The 23,066-nt window shown below is 39.5% G+C and overlaps 1 protein-coding gene across 1 annotated transcript; it reads right to left on the bottom strand.

The window, feature by feature from the left end:
- Positions 1 to 359: 359 nt before the first annotated feature.
- Positions 360 to 13,625, bottom strand: LOC139944857 (uncharacterized). The gene is made up of 5 exons (XM_071941991.1): positions 13,557 to 13,625; positions 7,897 to 8,019; positions 6,056 to 6,307; positions 5,227 to 5,484; positions 360 to 4,557 (listed from the first exon to the last, which is right to left on the bottom strand). The coding sequence occupies exons 2-5, from the start codon at positions 7,907 to 7,909 to the stop codon at positions 2,969 to 2,971; spliced, it is 2,112 nt and encodes a 703-aa protein (XP_071798092.1). The 5' UTR covers positions 7,910 to 8,019; positions 13,557 to 13,625; the 3' UTR covers positions 360 to 2,968.
- Positions 13,626 to 23,066: the final 9,441 nt, after the last annotated feature.

The following is a 23,066-nucleotide window of genomic DNA, read 5'->3' as shown; positions in this document are numbered from 1 at the left end:
TACATGGAGACACTGGAAGACAGAGATCAGAAGCCAGAGCCGATTCTCTGAAGCCATGATTTGGAAAGAGCCTTAAAAACAGCCATCAAATAATGAAGAAGTATACACCAAAGGCACTTGTAAAGGTCAAGGTTTGGACTACGGCTAGTGGCTCTGTCAGTTATTTTGTCACGGGTATTCACACAGACAGACATAGCCTATAAGCCGAAGCCCCAAGCCAAATTAAAGGAACATTACATAATTGGTTTTGCTAGCAAAAAAGTTGGTGGCAGTGTAAGCACTTAATGTATTACCCACCATATACATAAACTGACAAACCTGTAGAAGTTCGAGATTGATCGGCCTTCTGTGTCACGAGAATGGTGAAAAACCGATTACACATTTTTGCATAAACCGATGCAAAAACAGAGTGAATAAAGCGCTCACTGGGCGATAAACTCAAAACGCGAAATTAAATTATTTAAAGCTATAAGAAGTGCATGGTAGCTGGCATTGTGTGAGCTTCTGGCTGATTTCCCTTGGCAGTTATGTCGTGATTTTTTATAAGTCCGGAGACAATAAAAAGGCACGACACCTCGTTCAGGTTACTCACTGGTACATTACTCTGCCGTGAGCTTTATTCACCATAAAAAAAAAAACCTAGTACAAAAATAGATCAATAAATCGAATTAATTCTTAAGTCATGTAACAACCAATGTTAAAGATTACTTCTCCATACAGTAGGTAGCCCTCCACCTCAGTTTACACTAAGCGAGTATGCATTAACTTAACACCTTTATTATAGTCCAATAATTATCCATCAAACGTAAACTTCTTGTCATGTGCTGTATATTAATAATTTTTATCAAACAATAATTGTTAGCTCGCCCAAAATATATTTCAAAAACCCCACTCGCCAACCGATCCGCCTCTCTATTTATTGTTAATTCAACTGGTTCTATGAGCAGGGCCCAATTTCATAGAGCTGCTAAGCACAACAATTTGCTTAGCATGAAATTTCTTTTTTTCATAAAGTACGTGATTACAACCAATAATTTTCATTTGTTGCATAATATTGCTCTTTTTTTATACTGGTATTCAGCTGTTGTTTGATTATTCTGTTTGCTTATTCTAGTAATCTTGTTTTTATCAAGGAAGTCATTTCATGTTAAGCAAATTTATGTGCTTGGCAGCTCTATGAAATTGACCCCTGGTCTCTTCACTCGCTTGCTCCGCCCAAATTGTGGATTTTCCTCTCTCACCGTGTGTCAAACTTGTCAACTTTTAGAGACAAACGCAGAAAAAGGACGCAACAAATAGATCTCACAGCCTAACCCAGCTACAATTACTACGCTACACACAGATTATCAATCTAACGTATGATGAGCTAACTGAAGATTGAAAACAACATCAAGACTATTTGTATAAAATCTTCACACTAAATTTACATACCAAGAATGAAGACGAGATTGAGACTTAATTCTTTATAAGATAAAATAATCCCCAAAGTTATGCTTATTTACATCCTTGACATTGTATCAGTGTGCGACTACCGTTAACGCACAACGGCGCCCTCTATCGGTTACCCAAATCATTCAACAAACGTTCTATCACCGTAACTTAGTTCCCATGGGTATAATACACATTTTGATTTATTACAGTTATATGTTTAGTTATGAATGGTTTGATTGTAAATAGCCACTTTTTAGTTCTTTTTCTTCAGTTTGCCAACTGTGATTTGTCATTTCTTTATATACAATGTAGCTGTTTATCAGTCTCAATCAAACAAATTGTTGTTATGCCAATAGCAATAATGATGCTCTTTGTTCCCACTATTTGTTCCCATTATTATGTTATCTTGTGGCGAGGCTCTTTGGATCACGAGCAATGGATGACATTTAATCAAATCGAAATAATTATGTGTGTGCTCTTTTAAATATTTTACTGTCACAAATTTGTTGCCGGTGTGTTTATATACTTGATATTTCATTCTATGTATGAAATGATTATGTAATGTTTAATGTTTTTGTAAACTGTACATTTCGGCTTGTAGCCGCTGTATTGCAGTGTTTGAATAAATCATGAATGGTAATAATAGTGGTTTTCTCAAATACGATTTGAACCCCGCTTGTCTCAAGATTCATTACCCCCATGGAACTCATGAAACTTCTAATTATTATTATTATTATTATTATTAATATTACTATTTTTGTTTTGTTTTATAGGTTGAAACTGTTGATCATTTTCATAACAAAAGAAAGGCTAGACTTTTCAGTTTACTTAATTGATTTTCAGTTCACTTAATATTCGTTTTACTGTCCTGGATACAACCAGCGATAAAGCAATCGTGCAATGACATGTGTTGCAAAAACCGTTATTCTCGATGTCGAGAATTGATTGTTTTAATGTTTTCTCAAAAAGTAAAGCATTTCATGGAATAATATTCAAAGGGGAGTCCTTCACCATTACCTTTTGTAAACCCTGTCAGTAATTTGTTAATATGTGAACTTTTAATTTTTGTTTTGTTCAGAAAGTGTCCAATGGCTTTAAAGACAATGGACACTATTGGTAATTTATTGTCAAAGACAAGTCTTTTCACTTGGTGTATCTCAACATATCATGCAAAGAATAACAAACCCGTGAAAGCTTGAGCTCAATTGGTCGTCGAAGTTGCGAGATAATAATAAAATTAAAAAAACACCCTTGTCACACGACGTGTGCTTTCAGATGCTTGATTTCGTGACCTCAAATTCTAAATCCGAGGTCTCGAAATCAAACTCGTGGAAAATAATTATTACTTCTTTCTCGAAAACTACGCCACTTCAGAGGGAGCCGTTTCTCACAATGTTTTATATTATCAACCTCTCCCCGTTACTCGTTACCAAGTGAGGTTTTATGATGATAATTACTTTGAGTTATTACCAATAGTGTTCACTGCCGTTAACTAATGGCTGCCGATTATGGACGAAACGTCATCTTATAACAATTGCTACTCCTTCAGCTTGCACCATTGGGCGAAATGCTTGCAGTTATTCCATACCAAAGAGTACGTGTATGCATCATCCACGATCTTGGATCTGGCTCTCTCGATCACCTTCTCAGGTGGGAAACAGTTCTGTTCACGATAGATCACTTTATACACGGGTTCGATAAAATCAACCTCCTCTTCGACCACACCCTTGCCGTACGTACTGTGGACAACCCTGACTTTACTCTGGTCTCGACTGCGGGAGACGACTATGGCATGATGCCGTGGATGAAGTAAGTTGCCGTAAGAAACAATCTGGTCACCCGGGAGCAGCTCTTCAATTCGCACTGCACTGTCGTCCGTACCGATTTGTCTGGCGAGACAATGGCCGATGGGTGCACCTATGAAGGAGCCAAAGGCTCTTCCGACAAGAGAACCAACTGCACCCCCAACAATACTTCCAATGAACCCACCAATTGCCGTTCCTATCCCAGGGATAGTAAACGTAACTGCCGCGGCGCCCAATGCAGCCCCTCCCGCATGCCCTGCTACGCCCAACGAAACGGCCAGGCCAGCTGCGCATAATGCATCTACCACTAGCTGGGTAGCAGTTTTCACGAACTCTCTCATTGACAAGTCACCTTTCTCTCTTTGTTGATAACACTCCCCAAGATTCCAGACACAAGCGACACCTTCAATGACAATCACGATACCAGCCCCTACTACATCAGTGCCCTTGCAAAGCCTCTCAAACAACTCTGCACTACCAACTTCTCCCACAGCCTTCAACCCCTCTTCTACAGAAACAGTCCCGTCCTGCTGCAAGAATGCTTTGGAACCAGCCTTGACATACTCTTTTGCAGCTACAAAATAACCCTTGACAACACCCTTGACAGCATTTACCAGCGTTTCAAACACGATCGTTTTGACCTTGTTGTAGACCCACATAGTCTGGCAGCTCTCCATGACTCCAATTTTGCAATAGGAAGCAAATGCCTCGCAGTTGTCACCTAAAAGCTCGTACCCGGTGTCCCTTAATCTAGATTTGGCACGGGCATTGACGAGCTCTATGGGGTTGGCCTTGGTCATCTCTTCCCCGTACTCGATTTGATACAGTTCATTTGCACCCCATTGGTCACCTAAACTTATATCTGTCTCCATTATCTGCGTTGTACCGCATGACCATTTCATCTTGTTCCAATGGATCACCTTAAGAAGCCCATTCTCTTTATCGACACCAGTTACTATTGCATGATGCCAAAGGATGTATGGTCGCTGCCAGGTGATGTGATCGCCCACCTTCAAGATATCTAAAGCATTGTCTAAGTCAATTTTCTTACGTGAACCCATGACCAGAAATGCTGGATTTGTGTCCATGGCTACCTTGAGCTGTTTCTTGAGGACAACTCCGTAAAGTCTGATCCTCGGACGTGTCTTGTCAGTGTCAGGATGAAACAGGAATCTATCTTGGAGCCACTCCTGACCACACATGGTACAGCAGATCCCTAGGAGTTGAGACTTACCATCTTGTGAGAAGTAACGTCTGAACTTAACGGGATCGCTGTTGCCGCAATTCAAAGTAGTGCATGGTGGAATTCGCTGCAACGTCCCTGCAAGACAAAGATGCAAGACAAAATGCAGTGATCTAACTACCGAAGACACACAGGTTTAGAGGCTTGCTATTGGCATGCAACTAACAGTATAAACCAATAAAGAGTTCACATAACGGCTGCAGACTTACCAGAGCCCGATTTCATAAAGCTGCTAAGCACACAAATTACTTAGCACGAAATTTCTTCCTTGATAAAAACAGGATTACCAACCAAAGTTTCCAAGTGATTTTCAGGATAAGCAAACAACAGCTGAATAATATGCAACAAATGGTTATTTGGTTTGTAATCCTGTTTTTATCAAGGAAGAATTTTTATACTAGGCAAATTGTTGTGCTTAGCAGCTCTATGAAATTGGGCCCAGGTTACTTCATTGTTATCGTTAATGCGTGCATCATCAGAACTGCGTAAACAATGGTACCGCTTAACTTAGCTGCCACATAGCGTTCCAAAGTATCCCATTGAAGCCGCAAAGCCAATTTATACGTAAACTATATTCAATTTTAATGGGGGACTTTGAGGCGCTAGGTGGCAGCAGACTTACCAGGTAACTTCCCATTGTTTACGTAGTTCTGAGCATTCACACATTATCGAGAACAATGAATTTTACCTGGTAAGTCTGCTGCCACCAAGCGTCCTGAAAGTCTCCCATTAAACTACTTGACTTACCAAGTTCATTAGCAACTTCAATGTCCACTGCTTGGAGAGCTTTTGCCAAGGTCTCAAGAGGATTGGCCCCGTTGAACTTCACCCTCCAGTGGGCCAGCATCTGACGTGCCTGCTCCCTCCGTCTAGGGAAGCTTTTCTGAATATTCTGGCAGTCCTCAATGTTGAAGCCGAGGTAGAGAGCCAGCTCTGGCCATGATTCTTGGACTTTTTGTTTTTGTGCTACCCTTAAAATGGTCTCATTGTCCAGAATTTCTACACCTAGAAATAGTAAAGAGATAACTGTACAGAGTACACATAATAAAAGTGATGTGTGTGTGCTATTAGTTAGAGGGTCGTGAAGTGCCTTCAAGTATGTTGTTCCCACCATAGTGCATGGTTCCGTAAAACTAAAGCAGCATCTTTGAAGTTCCTGCATTTGTGAACAACTGTACCAATGGGAGACTTTGTGACGCTAGGTGGCAGCAGACTTACCAGGTAAATTTCCATTGTTTTCGTAGTTCTGAGCGTGCGCACATGACCGAGAACAATAGATTTTACCTGGTAAGTCTGTTGCCACCAAGCGTCACACGAAGTTGGTGCTTTCAGACGCTTGATTTCGAGACCTCAATTCTAAATCTTTGAATCTGAGGTCTCGAAGTTAAATTCGTGGCAAATTACTTCTTTCTCGAAAACTACTCCACTTCAGTGGGAGCTGTTTCTCACAATGTTTTAAACTATCAAACTCTCCCCATTACCCGTTACCAAGTAAGGTTTTATGCTAATAATTATTTCGAGTAATTACCAATAGTGTCCACTGCCTTTATGGGTTTCAATGTTGTTCTGTACTTACCGAGCTCCCTCAGAAAATCTGGTCGTCTGATCTCCTTTAAGGCTTCGATCAAGGTTGACATCTCGAGAGTACCGCCATTTCGTTCAATCCAGGCTTGCAGCATGTAGTGAGCCTGCCTGCTGACTCGACCCTCGTGTGCCACAATAATGCTTTGACATTCAGCGTCATCGAAACCAAGCTGGGTGGCTAGGGACGGCCAGGCCTCACCGAGCCGATTGGAAAGGATCTCAACGGAGAAATCCTCACCCATGTCTGGCAACCAAAGAAAAATCTGATAACAATTTTCATGACAACTTTTTAAAATTACAACAATGACTTTTGTATCAGCAGGCATAATTATCATGGATTTTACCAATATGTTTTTGTGAGTCTTCATGGCTTTAGAATGCAGGTACACAAGAGAGAGAAACACATAGTTCAGAATAATAATAATTGCGTCAGAGCCTGATGTGTTTGTATGTGATGCAAAGAGGGAAACGTATTCCTGAAAGGTTCTGGCCCTATAACTGCCAATGGGAGGCCCGGCCTAGCAAGTAACTTTTCAGGAAACTTCTTATTCATTAAAATCTCATCACTATATCAAAGGTTCCCGCCAAGCATTTTACTTTAAAACTATGGCCACCAATTCTTAGGCCTACTTTATGTAGTAACAAGTTCTTAAAATATTAGTAAGAAAATAAGAAATAAACCGAAAATTTTTCTTTTTGAAGAAAAACAATCAAGAATGGTGTGTTGACACCACAAATTCCCCGCTGAGATTTGAGTTGCTGCACCAAGTCCTTTATACTATTTTATTGTTTTAGCCATAATGACCTTAATGTTTAACTGAGGGGGTTAAAAAACAATAGGCTTCTGGGAGATCCCTAGACCAATCCACAAAGCAGGCTTGGACTTGATACGATAAGTACTTTTCGAGTTATTGATCGGACAACATTTCTTTTGTTTTAGGAATAATGACCTTAATATTTTACTGAGGGGGTCCAAAAACAATAGGCTTCTGTGGGATCCCTATGACCGATCCACAAACCAAGTTTGGAGTTGATACGCCAAGTTCTTTTCGAGTTATTGCTTGGACAACATTTCTTTTGTTTTAGCCACAATGAGCTTTATATTTAATTGAGGGGGCCCAAAAACAGTCGGCTTCTGGGAGATCCCATGACAAATCCACGAACCAAGTTGATTTGCCAAGTCCTTCACGGCACCCACACACACCTGTACTATTGTTCCCCTCCGGCTTCGCTAATAAAAACAAGATGCAGCCTCATAGTTTTCTCATAATTCGATTTAAGTTATGCAAAAATAACAGCTGAGTTTTGAGCTGTCCCCCTTTGTTTACATCGAAATTCGTGAAACTTATACAAATCAGACAGTGTATTCTAATGTTTACTTTCGTGTGAGCTGTGTACAAATCGTAATGGGGGGCACGAAGTTCAAGGATGCTTGCTATCAAGCATAACAATTGTTACCAGGGCCGACGAAAAAAAAATAAAAACAAATAAACAGCCCCAACAAACTAACAAACACCCCAACAACCCAACACCCCGACAACAAACACCCTAACAAACATAAAAATAAAAATAATAAAATAAAATTAAAAAAAAGATTGTGATAACAATAACATAAAATAAAAGTTGTCAAAGTGTTGATATTTTATTGAACATGTCAGATGAAATCGAATAACAAGCCTGAAGAAAAAAAATAGGTAGGCTTACATACTCTCCCTTTGAAAATGTTTTTGATGGCATCCGTAAAGTCGTGCCGTTTGACAACATGGTGCCAGAAATGAAATGAAAACTCAATTAATGTACAATATTAACAAAATTTAAATAGCCTTATACTACCTTGGTCTTCCATGATGAACTGTTGGTTTTGTTTTTAGTCCACGGAGTGCTCTAACCCTTCTTGTTGTTCGGCTCTTTGGGATCCACTTGCATTGTGTAGTGCCATGCAGCTGCCTGTGCTTCCTTTGATAAAACTTAATGTAAACATTTTTTACAACATGGGGACAGGATAGCCAGGCTTCATCTAATGGAATTTCCAAATTCTATTTTTAGATGCAAAGTCAAGACTTGTTTCAAAGCACTCCCATTATCACAGTGGGCGCCATCATTACTGCAACGAGGCGCTACCACAACTGGGGCGTCTTGGAACCAAGACTACGCCAATTAAAAACGTTAATTTTTGAAACGAAATTATCAGAGAGTTAGAGGACGCACTGGTTGCTTCCAGAGAGCCACACACTTAGAATTGTAAACACGACGTAGTATATAATAGATGTTAAATTTGCATCGGGGATAAAGAATATTAATTTTTGGATTTTACCCATATACACCGATGTGTGTAGCACTGTATAATCAGTACTTTCCCGAGTCCTGTGAAAAAAATCACAGGCATTTTACTCGGGTGGGATTCGAACCCACGACCTTTGCAATTCTAGAGCAGTGTCATACCAACTAGACAACCGAGATTGCCCGGTAGCTAGTTTTAGCAGCGGGTACTGCAAACGATTTAATAGATGTTTTAACATCTTTAATTAAAAAAATTAATATTCTTTATCCCCGATGCAAATTTAAAAATTTGCATCGGGGATAAAGAATATTAATTTTTAATTTTTTTTTATGGGTATATGGTGTATATGGGTAAAAACCAAAAATTAATATTCTTTATCCCCGACTGCTCTAGAATTGCAAAGGTCGTGGGTTCGAATCCCACCCGAGTAAAATGCCTGTGATTTTTTTTTTTCACAGGACTCGGGAAAGTACTGAGTATACAGTGCTACACACATCGGCGTATATGGGTAAAAACCAAAAATTAATACGACGTAGTATAATAATAATTAAAAAGAAAAGGAAAACAAAATCAATGTTTCCAGTTTCCAGTTCACAGTCGGTTAATCTTTGGAAACCGCATCATATAAGTGGTTCCAATTACATCAAAGAAATAGATGTTATTTTGTTACTAAACGAAATGTTGGTTCTGTTTTATTTGCGTTATTATTTATAAGCGTTCTTGTTCTTTACACAAGTGCGGCAAAGCCACTAACAATAGTTTGTTTAGTGTTTGACGCGCAAAGTAAAAATAAATTGCCATCACCACACAAAAGGTAATAATATTTTGTTCAAAAACACTTTTGTTTTCTTTCTTTTTTTCCAGAGTTTTAAAGCCATTGGACCCTTTCGGTAAACATTATTGTCCAAGGCACACACTTCGTGTATCACAATTTATATATAAAATAGCAAACCTTTTTGCTAAGAAAAAGTACATAATACCCTTTAACAAACAATACAAACAAATAAAACTTACATTTACAATCAAAAAGTTGGTTGACATTTTTTTTTTTTTTTAGACACAGGTCTGTGTGTTCCCGTATAGTTGTAGCAATACATAGACCCTTTTCGAAACCACGGCTTCGGCCCCAGATTCGGCTCAGGCTTAGCTTGGCGCTCGCAGTTGTTTTGAAAATAATGGGAAACTTTTGACTATCTGCCAATTACCAAGAGAGGGCGCTATTCACCGGGTAATGTCAACAACTTAGGAATAGGAGAAGCATGAGTGACGGTCACTGACAGCAAATACCTTGTGTTTTGCTTGTTTTTGCTTTTGTATTTAGATTTAGCCAAACTGTATTTTGTTTTTCATATTAAACACACTGCCAGCAAAAACCAAACTGTTCTGGAACAGGACGTACTGGACACGACTTCCCCAAGGATAACAAGCTGTGTGCATGAGTTTTTGGGAGTGTTTCTTCTCTAACTATAGGGTAATTAGCAAAAATTCCAAATGCTGACCCGCCAAAAATTGAGAAGAAATCTGAAGTTTAGTTGTATGACAATGTATCTGATTTAATTTTTCAAGAGGCTGAGAGACTTCTTAATATTTTTTGAGTATTTTTGAATTTTTACCATTTACCATTGTTTGCTATAGGAGTTGTGCACCCTTACCTGGTAGGTCTGCTGCCCTCTAGTGGCAGAGCTTTCAAAAAATCTCCCTATGCGCGTGCTTTGCGTGTGCGCTCAGAGCTTCAGGCGAGAGGACGGCGCCTGAAGCCGAATCCAAAGCAGTGGATTCGAAAACGGCCATAGGAAAACACGGTCGTGTATTTTTGACAAAAGGTGATGCAAAAAGTAGCTAGATGACAAACTGTCCCTCGTCAATAGGACCTTTCTTTTGTTGATACAAAACGTCTTGGTTGGCATTGGCGACCGAATGTTTGTAAAACACTCAATCGTATAAACAGATCTTTTAATCAAATTCACAATTATTATTTCTGAAAACTGTTAATGAAATAAAAATACCTCCCATAATTAGTTGATTTCTTTTCAACACAATCAGCACATATATTTTTCTAACATTGTTACAAACAATAGCGATCTGTCTATGACTTTAAATTTGATGAATTTTCCATAGTTTTCCAACCAGGGTTGGCAAAAACTCGGGCTGTGACGTTGCAAATGAAATGTATATGGGGATACCCGTACCTTATGACCATGGTTTCTTCCGTGGTCTCGATAGCCTGTTCCATGCTAACATGTGAGTGTAAAGCGCCATAGGGGAACCAGTGACACTGTAGCAGTACCGTCATGGTGCCGATGGTTGACTAGACTTCCAAACAAGTCGTTTGAGTGATAGATGTTAAATTTGCATCGGGGATAAAGAATATTAATTTTGGTTTTTACCCATACACCGATGTGTGTTAGCACTGTATACTCAGTGCTTTCCCGAGTCCTGTGAAAAAAAATATCACAGGCATGTTACTCGGGTGGGATTCGAACCCACGACCCTTGCAATACTAGAGCAGTGTCTTACCAACTAGACTACCGAGGTTGCCCGGCAGCTAGAGGCAGTTTGAATCCTATGTTTTGGCAGCGGGTACCGCAACGTTTGAGTGAGTACGTCACTGCGCATTATACGTTGATGGTCAGTAATCGACTAACAATGTGTTGCACTCAAAATTGCTCCTGGATTTGTAATTGTACGCCCTCTATGATTTGTAAAGGTTTAGGGATAATAATTACAATAGCTCTGTGTTCAGGGCCCAATTTCATAGAGCTGCTTAAGCACAGAATTTTGCTTAAGCAAAAAATTCATTACTTAGTAAAATCAGATTACCGGCCAAGACTCCACTCAATTGTTATGCTAAGTAAACAACAGCTAAATACTAGTCATAAGCAATGTAATATGGCATGAAATTTTGGCCAGTAACATGTGTAAAAATAAGCGAGCTATTTTCGTGCTTAAGCAAATTTTTTGCATAAGCAGCTCTATGAAATTGGCCCTGTTTTGATGATACACCGGTGCAATAGGACAATGATTACAAAAAGTGTGACCAATCACATGGGTTTTAATTTTGAATTGCCCTGCCATTGATGTATCCAAATTGGGGGGGGGGGGGGGGGGGGGTGTTAGTTACGCCAATCAGATGTGTAGATGACCAGACCGTCCTCAACACATATACACCTTAGTCTCGTTTCAAAACGTTCGTGCGCAGAAGGTTTTTTTCTTCATGGGAGGCGGTCCAAACGAAAACGAAACAAAGATCGACTCATACCAGTAGATGTTAACCCACACGAAACAGATAGTTGTAATATTTAAGCTTCTGAAAAAACTGATTATGTTCCGTTCTTTCTGTTTCGTTTCAAGGCTTAGCAAAGGAAGTGAAAAGAGAGGATTCATGTAAGCCAGAGGTTAGAATAATAATGCGTTGTCTTCCTTTTTGCTTGACAGTTAAAGGCAGTGGACAATATTGGTAATTACTCAAAATAATTATAAGAATAAAACCTTTCTTGGTGCGAGTAATGGGGAGAGGTTGATGGTAAAATATATCACAGGCATGTAATGTTACTCGGGTGGGATTCGGACCCACGACCCTTGCAATTCTAGAGCAGTGTCTAACCAACTAGACTACCGAGGTTGCCCGGTAGCTAGAGGCAGTTCGAATCCTCTGTTTTGGCAGCGGGTACCGCATGTTACATTGTACTTTAAAGTGAGGCAATTTCTTTAAAGTGGGGCCCAGGGACCACTTTTTTATGATGGGGTCGTGTCGTGCTTATTTTATATTGTATTATAAACTTCTTGGAAGGGTCCTTCGGTTGGTACGATATCTTTTTCGAGGGGCCTACCCTGTGTATTTTTCCTTGGGGGCTACAGTGGTCATTGAAACATTGTGGGACCACCTGTCTCAGCTAGATCCTCAAAACCCCTTAAAGTTGAAAACAAAGACCAACCACGGTTTCCTAAGGGACGTAAGCATTATGTGTGACTTGTTTTGTCTGCGTCAGTTAAAATATTTCCTTTTACGCAAGGGTGGGATATGCAAAATGTTATTTTCCTCTCTTCGATTTCATACAGAAAACATTTTTTTTTTTTTGGGGGGGGGGAACAGTATGTACTGTACTGTGAGTGAAATTTTTGAATGCCAAAATTTTTTGAATAACAAAAATTATTAACAAAAATGTTTTGATTTTTACAAAGTCTAAACACTGTCTTTAAAGACTATTTTGAGGCCTTGAATGTGTGCATTGTAATTGAAGCCATTGGACCCTTTCGGTAAACAGTGTTGTCAAAGGCCCACACTTTATGTACCACAACTTCTACATCAAATAACAAACCTGTGAAATTTTAGGCTCAATCGGTCATCGGAGTCGGGAGAAAACAACGGAAAAACCCACCCTTGTTTCCGCGCGTTTCGCCGTGTCATGACATAAATCCGCAATTCTCGTTAACGAGAATATATTGTTTTGCTGTTTTCTCAAAAAGTAAAGCATTTTATGGAATAATATTTCAAAAGAAGTCTTTCACCATTGCCTTCTGTACACCCTGTAAGTTATTTGTAAATCTGTGAACTTTTTTTTTTTTTTTTTTTCTGAACCGAAAGGGTCCAATGGCTTTAAAACAATATCAATTCTCGATAGCGAGAACTACGGATTTATTGTAACACATGTCATGACACGGCGAAACGCGCGGAAACAGAAGTTGGTTTCCCGTTATTTTCTCCCGACTCCGATGACCAATTGCGCCTTAATTTTCACAGGTTTTTGTTAATTTATATATTATAAGCCGTGATATACACTATCGTGTGGGACTTGGACAATACTGTTTACCTAAAGTGTGAAATTGCTTTAAAAACTTAAGGCTCGAGATAAGACTTGTCTTAACTCGAGATAACACTAGTCCTAACTCGATATAAGACTAGTCCTAACTCGAGATAAGACTAGTCCTAACTCGAGATAAGACTAGTCCTAACTCGAGATAAGACTAGTCCTACTTAGTAAAATCCACCCAGTGTCTTCACAGGTGAATAAACCACACGTTTCGACAGGATGACCTTACCGAGACCTAAGGATGAAAAAAATCTCTTTCACTTTCAACTTCTATTGTTTTAAAATCTCTGTGTAGTTGCATATTGAATCATACACTGCTGCACTTTCCCTATAAAGCATGATGATCTTACTCTAGACGTTGAAGAACATTGTGGGAACATTTTACACATGTCATGGTATACCTTGAGACGATATTACGAATGAAGTTAAACTTGGCTTCAAAAGTTTTCCCTCGTCGTACCTGAAGAAGTTGTCTTCATGCACAACGGTTTGGAGTTTTGGTACGTCGATTCGCCAGAGTAATACCCGTTGTGTTGCAGGTCAACTTTGATCCTATTTCCGTACACGAGAAGTTCCACACGGTGGTTTTTGAATTACAACCAACTTCAAGGTAGTTCTTCCCGGCTTCTCGAACCAGAAGTGTGTCCAAAAGAATTGTTTGTTGAATAAAAACAAACATCTGTTGTGCCAACAAACACACAAAGTTGTAACTGTTATCTCGAGATGTGAATAGAAGAATCACCGACTTGGAAGTTTCGAGAAAGACTCAAGAAAGATTCTTCTTGGGGGCAAGACGTCAGAGTCCGTTGACTATTATTTTGCGAGTGAATCATACAAAATACTCCACTGTCAATGTTCTCTGGAGATAGAGTGATTGTGAATAGAAGAATCACTGACTACTAGTGTCGAAACGTCAAGCTACTTGCAAGTTAGTTTGGTATGACACACTGTTATTGCAAGAGGCACATCGGTTTGACGGCTTGTGCTTATACAAGTGTGACAGTTCCTGCCGTCGATTTCACCAAACTCTGCCTAGCTTATAGAATTAGTCTTAGGACTTAAGACGAGTTAAGTGCCGTAGCGGAAGACGTTAGGACGCATTGAACTCATCCTAAGATAGGACAGGTTTACTCCTCCTACCTCGAGGTAGGTTTAATCCTAGCGTTTCGTGAACTCAGCCACTCATCAGGTCTTCAATAACAGGTGGTAGCTACTTTAGGATAAACTGCCATGGCACTCACAGCGACTAATGATACTACAAGTTCTTATTCAATGGACATGACAACATCGGCAACTCCACTGCTGGACGCTCTGTGGGAATGGCTTCTAGACGAACCTTGGAGGGTGGCGATCGTAGCCGGGATCCCCTGCGTCCTCATCGTCCTGATCTCCATCGCCATAGCGTGCTGCATGACCAAGAGGAGAGGGTACTACCAAGCATCGACGAAGGACACAGCGGACGAGGACGCAGATTCGAAGGGTCTCCCCTCGGTGGTCAACGGTGCCCTGGAAATGATCACCATTGTCCCCTCTGAGACTGCCACGATGAAGGGCGTCGAGGAGGCTGCTGCTGAGCACCAAACCACCGCCGAGGAATCTGCTCATTCACCCATGGGCGAGTCACTCAACCTTCGGTCTTTCCTCGGAGAACGAGACGAGACTTCTATAGGCGGTCCCCCTGTATCCCCCACCACCGGCAGCCCGAGCAATGAAGACCACCCCGAGTTCGAAAGCTCTCTGTTCCCTAAGCCCCGCTCCTTCAAGCAACACCGGACCAGCTCTACCAGCAGTCAGCAGAGGACGCTGGCCTATATAGAGGTCGAGTTGAACCCTGTTACGGAGAAGGACCAAGACGTCATCATCTCGACGGAGAAACCGACGCAGTACGTCGAGATTGCTGGGGTCTACAAACCATTCTGTCCTAAATAGCCTTGATGGACAATGATTGGATGACGATGGATGGCGATTAGAGATTTTGGAAACAATTAACTCGACAAGCACAAGAAAGATGGATGTTGAATGGTGATGAAGAGGTATTGTAATACTTCTACAGTAGAGTGACACAGGAAAGAGATAAAGGCGACGATCACATCATTGACTTCCTATAGTTCAGAGCTTGAATTTGGGGCGGGCCGGGGGGGGGGGTAGCTGTAATGGTTACTGGACGCCAATTTATTTTACAAGACAAGATTTAAAGACAGTGAACACTATTGGTAATTGTCAAAGACCAGTCTTCTCACTTCCTGTATCTCAACATAATTATGCATAAAATAACAAACCTGTGAAAATTTGAGCTCAATCAGTCGTCGAAGTTGCGAGATAATAATGAAAGATGCGTTTAGATGGTTGATTTCGAGACCTCAAGTTCTAAACCTGAGGTCTCGAAATCAAATTCGTGGAAAATTTCTTTTCTCGAAAACTATGGCACTTCAGAGGTACACTGTAAAAAAAAAAATCGTATTTTTACGGTTTTTTCCTGGCAGTTTGGACGCCAGTACTATCCCGTAAATAAACGGTCTAAAGTAAATGTACAGGCCACACTGTTAAATCACAGTACCTTCGGTGTTGTAAAATTATGGTTCGTCGCTGTGATTTTACAAGGAGAGGCTTGTAAGAATAGGGCAGCTCCAGTCATTAAACGTAACTTTTCTTGTAAAATAACAGCTTTCCAACATTAATTTTACAAATTAAACCCTGTAAAATCACAGTCCCACCAATGTAACTTCACGTTGACGGTTTAGCTAAATTACACGCGACACTGTTAAATCACAGTACCTTCGGTGTTGTAAAATTATGGTTCGTCGCTGTGATTTTACAAACAGAGGCTTGTAAAAATAGGGCAGCTCCAGTCATTAAACGTAACTGTTCTTGTAAGTTAACAACTTTCTAACCTTAATTTCACAAATTAAACCCTGTAAAATCACGGTCCCATTAATGTTACTTCACGTTGACGGTTTAGCAAAATTACACGCCACACTGTTAAACCACAGTACCTTCGGTGTTGTAAAATTATGGTTCGTCGCTGTGATTTTACAAGGAGAGGCTTGTACAAATAGGACAGCTCCAACGTCCTTTCACATAACTTTTGCTTTAACATCACAGCTTTTTGAAATTAGTTTCACAAAATCATCCCAGTAAAATCACGTTCCGTACCTTACCGTAAAATACACGTCAATTTAATAACTCAAAACGTCAAGAAAAAACAATTAATAATATTACCGGAACACATCAGTATAGGATTTCGATTTCTTTTTATTTAGCGCTCAACATCCTCAAACCACAAACATGTAAAAACTTGGCAAACTTTGGCATATACCTTCTTGGAACCCTAAGAACAAACAAGAAAAGCAGAACAAAAACATCTCCAACATTTAATAAATAAATCAAAATAACGGTGTAATGTTCTGTTCTGATGGTGGAACAAAAAAAACACAAAAAAAAACTATAATACAAACTTGTCTATTTTTTGTTCCACTATCAGAACAGAACATTACACGTATATTACGTCACAAATTATGTGTTGTAGATTTTTTTGCATGAACACATAATTTTTATCTCTAATAGTGGCTTAAGTTTTGGCCACTCCACCAAGAATACATATGTGATCACAAGTCTTTGTTTATTGGCATAACTTCAACTGATTTTAAAGGCCTGTACAAAAGTATGACCTGAATAAATATGAGACAAGTATTTATGTGTTGCAGATTTTTTGCAGTGACACATAATTTCTATCTCTAATAGGGGCTCAAGTTTTGGCCACTCCACCAAGAATACATATGTGATCACGGGTCTTTGTTTATTTGCATAACTCCAACTGATTTTAAAGGCCTGTATAAAAGTTTGACCTGAATAAAAATGAGACAAGTATTTATGTGTTGCAGATTTTTTGCAGAGACACATAATTTTTATCTCTAATAGTGGCTCAAGTTTTGGCCACTCCACCAAGAATACATATGTGATTAACAGGTCTTTGTTTATTGGTTCAACTTCCACTAATATTAAAGGCCTGATACTATTATTACCTTAACAAAAATGAGACAAGTTTACAATGTGCTGCATGTTTTTGCATTGGCACATATATTAAAATTATGTGTCACTGCAAAAAATATTGGTGGAGTAGCCAAAACTTTCATATGATGATTACATTTACATGTACCATGTTTTTTAGTTCAAGTCCCACTCATTCTCAAAGACTTTCATTGAATTAGCCAGCTTCAGTACGCCTGGATGGACAGACGGCTTCTTTCGTCCACTTTTGGAGCCAGTCCCTGGGTTTAGGCCCAAGAAACATCTGCAATAAAAACAAAAATATACAGATTGGAATATTGCCTTGTCTTTGTTAAAAAATAAAGATGTGCTGCTATGTTTTTTATAAACAAATTTGGAACTGTTTAGATACAGAAATGAGTTAATGTCATGTTTCGACCCTAGCAGAGTCCTTCTCAAAGGCTAAATGACAACACAACACACACAAACATGTGTAACAGAAGCAGCCAGGTGGAAAGAAGTGAAAAGACAAGAAAAGAAGACTGTAGTCAGGAAAAGCAGGGGAGGAACAATGGAAAGGGAGACAAAGGAGGGGTGCACACTAATTTTATGTGTGCCCCTTGACATACTAGTGGGCATACATGTGCTATGAGTATGGCCAAATATCAGACCACTTCCTACTGTCCAATGAGAGTCTCATTGGACAGTAGGAAGTGGTCATTGAGACCCACTTGTAATGACTCTTAGGGGTCACACCCTAAGTACATGCTGACTCCTGTGTTCAGTAGTTGTTCATGAGTACCAAATAAACCAATACCTATCTTCCATGGGGGATCAATGGTTGAAAAATCTCAACCCTGACCTCGAATCAGGGCGAAAATTCTCAGGGTTGGTGCAGGTTTAAATGTTTCCAATTGTTAAACACAGAACATGATATATTGAACCCTGCATCAACCCTGGGATTCCTCTAGCATGAACAGGCCAAGCTTCTTGAACATTGTCAGTAAACTCACCTCTGGATAAACTCAAGCGCCCCTTCGGACTTGTTCGGGTACTTCAAATTGAAGCAATAGTAAGTACAGAACCACATGCTTAGGGCTGACAAAGGATTAGCCAAATCTGCCACGAGAAACTTTCCAATGGCGAGTGAAAATCTTGAAGATTGAAGTGGTCTACCTGCAGTGAATGTAATGAAAGTATTGGACAGTAAAGTTAAAGACACAAACAAATGCTTTGCAAATATTTAGATGGAAATTTGACTTGTAGCATGCAATGTTTCTGACAAACATGTTAAAGGAACACGTTGCCTTGGATCGGTCGAGTTAGTCTTGAAAAGCGTTTGTTATAAAATGTATACAGATAGAAAGATGCTGTAAAAGTATAATACTTAGTTCAAACAAATCGTGCATCTCTTCCACTATCATTTGAATAGTGTTCTCTAGAACTAGGAACTTTGAATATAATTTGAGCAGAAATAGTGCAATACTCTCGATAAAGTCAGCCACAGATACTCCAGGATCATCGTCATCTTCATGATCATTGTCATCACCATCAACTGTGTCTTCAGGCTCAGTAAATGTGGATGTACCTGCTCCATCATGGCATGGATTATCATCAACATTGAAGTTAACATTTTGGTCAACAATTAATGTTTGGTTCACATTATGAGCCGAGTAGTTTCTGTGATACCGTGATTAGTGAGAAGAGAAAGACTTTTTATTTGTGAATGTTTTAGTACAACCTTCAAATGGACAAGGTACATTTAAACCACTTGTAATATGGCTTCTTAAATGAGCAAGTAGCTCCTGAATATCGGAACATTCATGCTGACAGAAATCAAGTGGACACCGGAAAAGTACAACAGCATCTCTTTACCTATTATTGTTTTCTTGCTTCGTAAGTTGATGGTTTCTTTCAATATGAGAAATGAGACCTTTGTTTTTTTGACAACCCGACACACAACAAGGAAATCGCATATTTCGATCATGTCTATGTACTGTCACATTGTGTACCACAAACATGACAAACAATCCTGTTGTACATGTTTGTTTATCTTTTTGGTTTAAATGTGTACTGTACACATAATTAAGGTACAGTACATGCATTAGCATAGGATACTGGATGGAGGTTTTGTGTGCAAGATTGTCGTCTGCACAGAGAAAACGTGACATAAACTAACATTCAACGTCAACGGACATGACGCTACCGGGGCTATTTTATTTTTATTTAAGTTAATCGTTTCGTTAATTCTAAAAAAGGAGTAAACAACAAAACACATTTCCAATTTTGCCAACATCAACAACTTATAATTCTAAGCTACACGTACAATATGAATGGAATGATATAATCATACCTTAAGCAGCAATGATTCTGCTGTTTGACAAAATTCTGGGTACAGTAGGCCTACTTCAGCTCAGGATTCGACAGTTCACGTGTGAAAGAAAGAGAGCAACTGTTGACAGACCGTGTTGACAGCTCACGCGCGCCCGCTTCTCGTCTAGTTCCCCAAATTTAGCCCATGTTATTCACGGTACAGCGAGCCTAGACTGGTTCCTGAAAAGTTACTGGTTGCCAAAATGCTTTTTGTCTATATCGGTATGTAAAATCAGGGTACCAGTTTCCACGTGCGTTGCATACATGAGCCACGGTAAAAATACAGGATTTTTTCGGCAAATTTAACCATCGACTTAACAATAGACTACAGGCCCATATAAGTAAATAAATAAATAATACAAATATATGATCCATGGTTACAAAATCAACAGTTGAGGGAAATTTTCTTTCGGGGGGGGGGGGGTGGGGGGTGGGGGGGGTGGGGTGGGGGGGGGGTCACAAAAAGAAGGTAGAAGGGGAAATGAAAAGGGAAACACATTATTTTGAGGAAACGATATTCAAAATGTATTTTGACAGCGTGAAAATTCATAAAAATAGCTACAATTTAAATGTACAGTTTATTTATGTAATAAACGGTGTGTTATTTATTAAAAGAAAGTCTACAGTCATCAACAAAATTCGTCAAACCAACGTTGGTGCGCTGTCATTTTAAACGTCATACAATTTTAATTTACAGTTACAGGGTAAAAAGTGTGTTAACTAACATTGTAAAGTTAATTAACAGTAAGTTGGCGTTTACTTACTTACAGAACTCCGTTTGACCCAAAACACGTTGCCATGCTGTACTTTTATTGCCAAAAAACGTTAATTTGTACGGTGTGTTTTTTTTCCACACGCACGGGAAACCTGTATTTTTCCGGAAACGATCCTGAAAACACAGCATACAACTTAAATTTACAGTTTCATTGTTAAAAATATATGTAAATAAACGTCGTGAAGTTAATTAACAACAAGTTGGCGTTTATTTACCTGCAAAACCCCGTCAGACCAAAAAAACGTTGCCATGCTGTTATTTTATTGCCAAAAAACCTGTTTTTTACGGTTATTTTTACAGTGTATTTTTACAGGGTTTTTTTCACACGCACGGGAAACCTGTATTTTGCCGGAAACGATCCTGAAAAAAACAGCATACAACTTAAATTTACAGTTTCATTGTTAAAAATATGTAAACAAACGTCGTAAAGTTAATTAACAACAAGTTGGCGTTTATTTACCTGTAAAACTCCGTCAAACCTAAAAACGTTGCATTGCTGTAATTTTATTGTCCCAAAACTTGTATTTTACAGTCATTTTTACAGTGTATTTTTACAGGTTTATTTCACACGCACGGGAAACCTGTATTTTGACGAAAATGATCCTGAAAAAACGGCCTACAATTGAAATTTACAGTTATAACTGTTATTTTCAATTGCAGACCGTTTTTTTCAGGATCATTTCCGTAAAAAAAAAGGTGTACTATGTAAATAAACGTCGTAATGTTAATTAACAGCAACTTGGTGTTTATTTACCAGCAAAACTCAGTCAAACCCAAAAAACGTTGCCTTGCTGTAATTTTATTGCCCCAAAAACTTGTATATTTACAGGTTTTTTTTACAGTGTAGACGTTTGTCACAAAGTTTTATACCATCAACCTCTCCCCATTACTTGTCACCAAGAAAGGTTTTATGCTAATAAATGTTTTGAGCAATTAGCAATAGTGTCCACTGCCTTTAAAAGACTAATCTAAAAGACTAGTATCGACTCTTTGTGAAATCCACTCCTGGAAATAACACCGCAGTGCTCCATTGGCAGCGTTTTCCAGTAGTAGTTCACCAGTGTAAACACCCGAGGACCAGTCAAAATTCTCTCTGCGTATAGTCCAGCAGGCGTATTTTTTTTTCCTAGGACGAACGTAGGCAATTAACATAAAATGTTCCAATTTAAGTAACGGCTATTCAAATTAGAACAAATTTGACAGTTACTTAAATTGGAACATTTTTATGTTAACTGCCCACGTTCGTCCTAGGAAAAACAAAATACGCGTCCATCAGGGCACATACAGTACATGCATCATGGTAACATGATCCTTTAAAGGAACACGTTGCCTTGGTTATACCTCGGTATTACAAACTGTATAGTTTGATTGGTCGAGAACCAATCATGTGACGCGCAACAAAAACGCATGATACATGGCTCGACTGGCCGGGTAACTAATGAAAAGTGATGTACACCGGTGTACATCACCTTGATCGTTCCCGGCGATGGTCGATTTCCAGCGCTGTGTACGAAACAACTGCGGGTTCGAGGGAATTGTTTCTTGTTCGTCTGCTTATTTGTTTATTTATTTATTTATTTATTTTTTTTTCCTCGCGTGTACAAAACGCCATGGAACCGTCACAGCGTGCAACAATTGTATGGTGTTAGTATGAGTGTGTATTATAATATTGGTTCGAGGATGCGCTTACTCTACTAAAAACTCCCAGGTCATAAAGACAATGGACACTATTGGTAATTGTCAAAGACCAGTCTTCTTGGTGTATCTCAACATATGCATAAAACAACAAACCTGTGAAAATTTAAGCTCAATCGGTCGTCGAAGTTGCGAGATAATAAGTATAGGTTTTCTCGGTCAATTTCGGAAAATGAGCAGCCAATTTAATTTTCATGCGTTCGAATTAGAGCTATATATGTTGCCTCTCTAATGAAAGAAAAACACCATTGTGACACGAAGTCGTATGCTTCCAGATGTTTGATTTCCAGACTTCAATTTCTAAATCTGAGGTCTAGAAATCAAATTCGTGGAAAATTACTTCTTTCTCGAAAACTACGTTACTTCAGAGGGAGCCGTTTCTCACAATGCGTTCCACTATCAACCTCTCCCCATTACTCGTTACCAAGTGAGGTTTTATGCTAGTCATTATTTTGAGTAATTACCAATAGTGTCCACTGCCTTTTATTTACCTGAATTTTTGGAGTTTGGATTTGGATACATTTTTTATTATCAACGCTCTTATAAGAGGCAAACGAGAAGAGAAAAGACAATGACGAAATTTCAGTTTTAGATGTGGGGAAAACCCCAGCGATTCGTCCCATGGAAAACCCACGCTGCAGTCAGGTACGGACTGAAAACCCATTCCACAAAGCGCACCTGTGGGATTCGAACCGGGGTCCTAAAGGTGGAAGGCAGGGCAAGACACTACACCAACCTGACCGCATGGGTCCCATGAATCTTCGGCAATAATTCTGACCGGGCCCATTTTCATGCCTCTGATTACCGTAAGCACAGATTCGGCGCTTAAACGGAAGTAGGAATTTATGTGCTTACGGCAAGCGTATTTCACGGGTTAGCGGCGAATTTTGGCTTCTGCGCGTGCGTACTCCATGCTACTAGGCATTCTACGCTTATGGCTAGCACAGAAATTCGGCGCTTGCACGTTAAGCAGGGAATCGTGATCGTAAGCGCAGAATTCGGCGGTAAGCAGAGCCATGAAATTGGGCCCGGCATGGTTGAAATGAAAGTAGCATTGGTTCATTGGGTACAACGAAACGAC

This window comes from Asterias amurensis, chromosome 12 (assembly GCF_032118995.1).
Source record: "Asterias amurensis chromosome 12, ASM3211899v1".
Classification (NCBI taxonomy): domain Eukaryota; kingdom Metazoa; phylum Echinodermata; class Asteroidea; order Forcipulatida; family Asteriidae; genus Asterias; species Asterias amurensis.
This window is presented reverse-complemented; position numbering and strand designations above follow the sequence as displayed.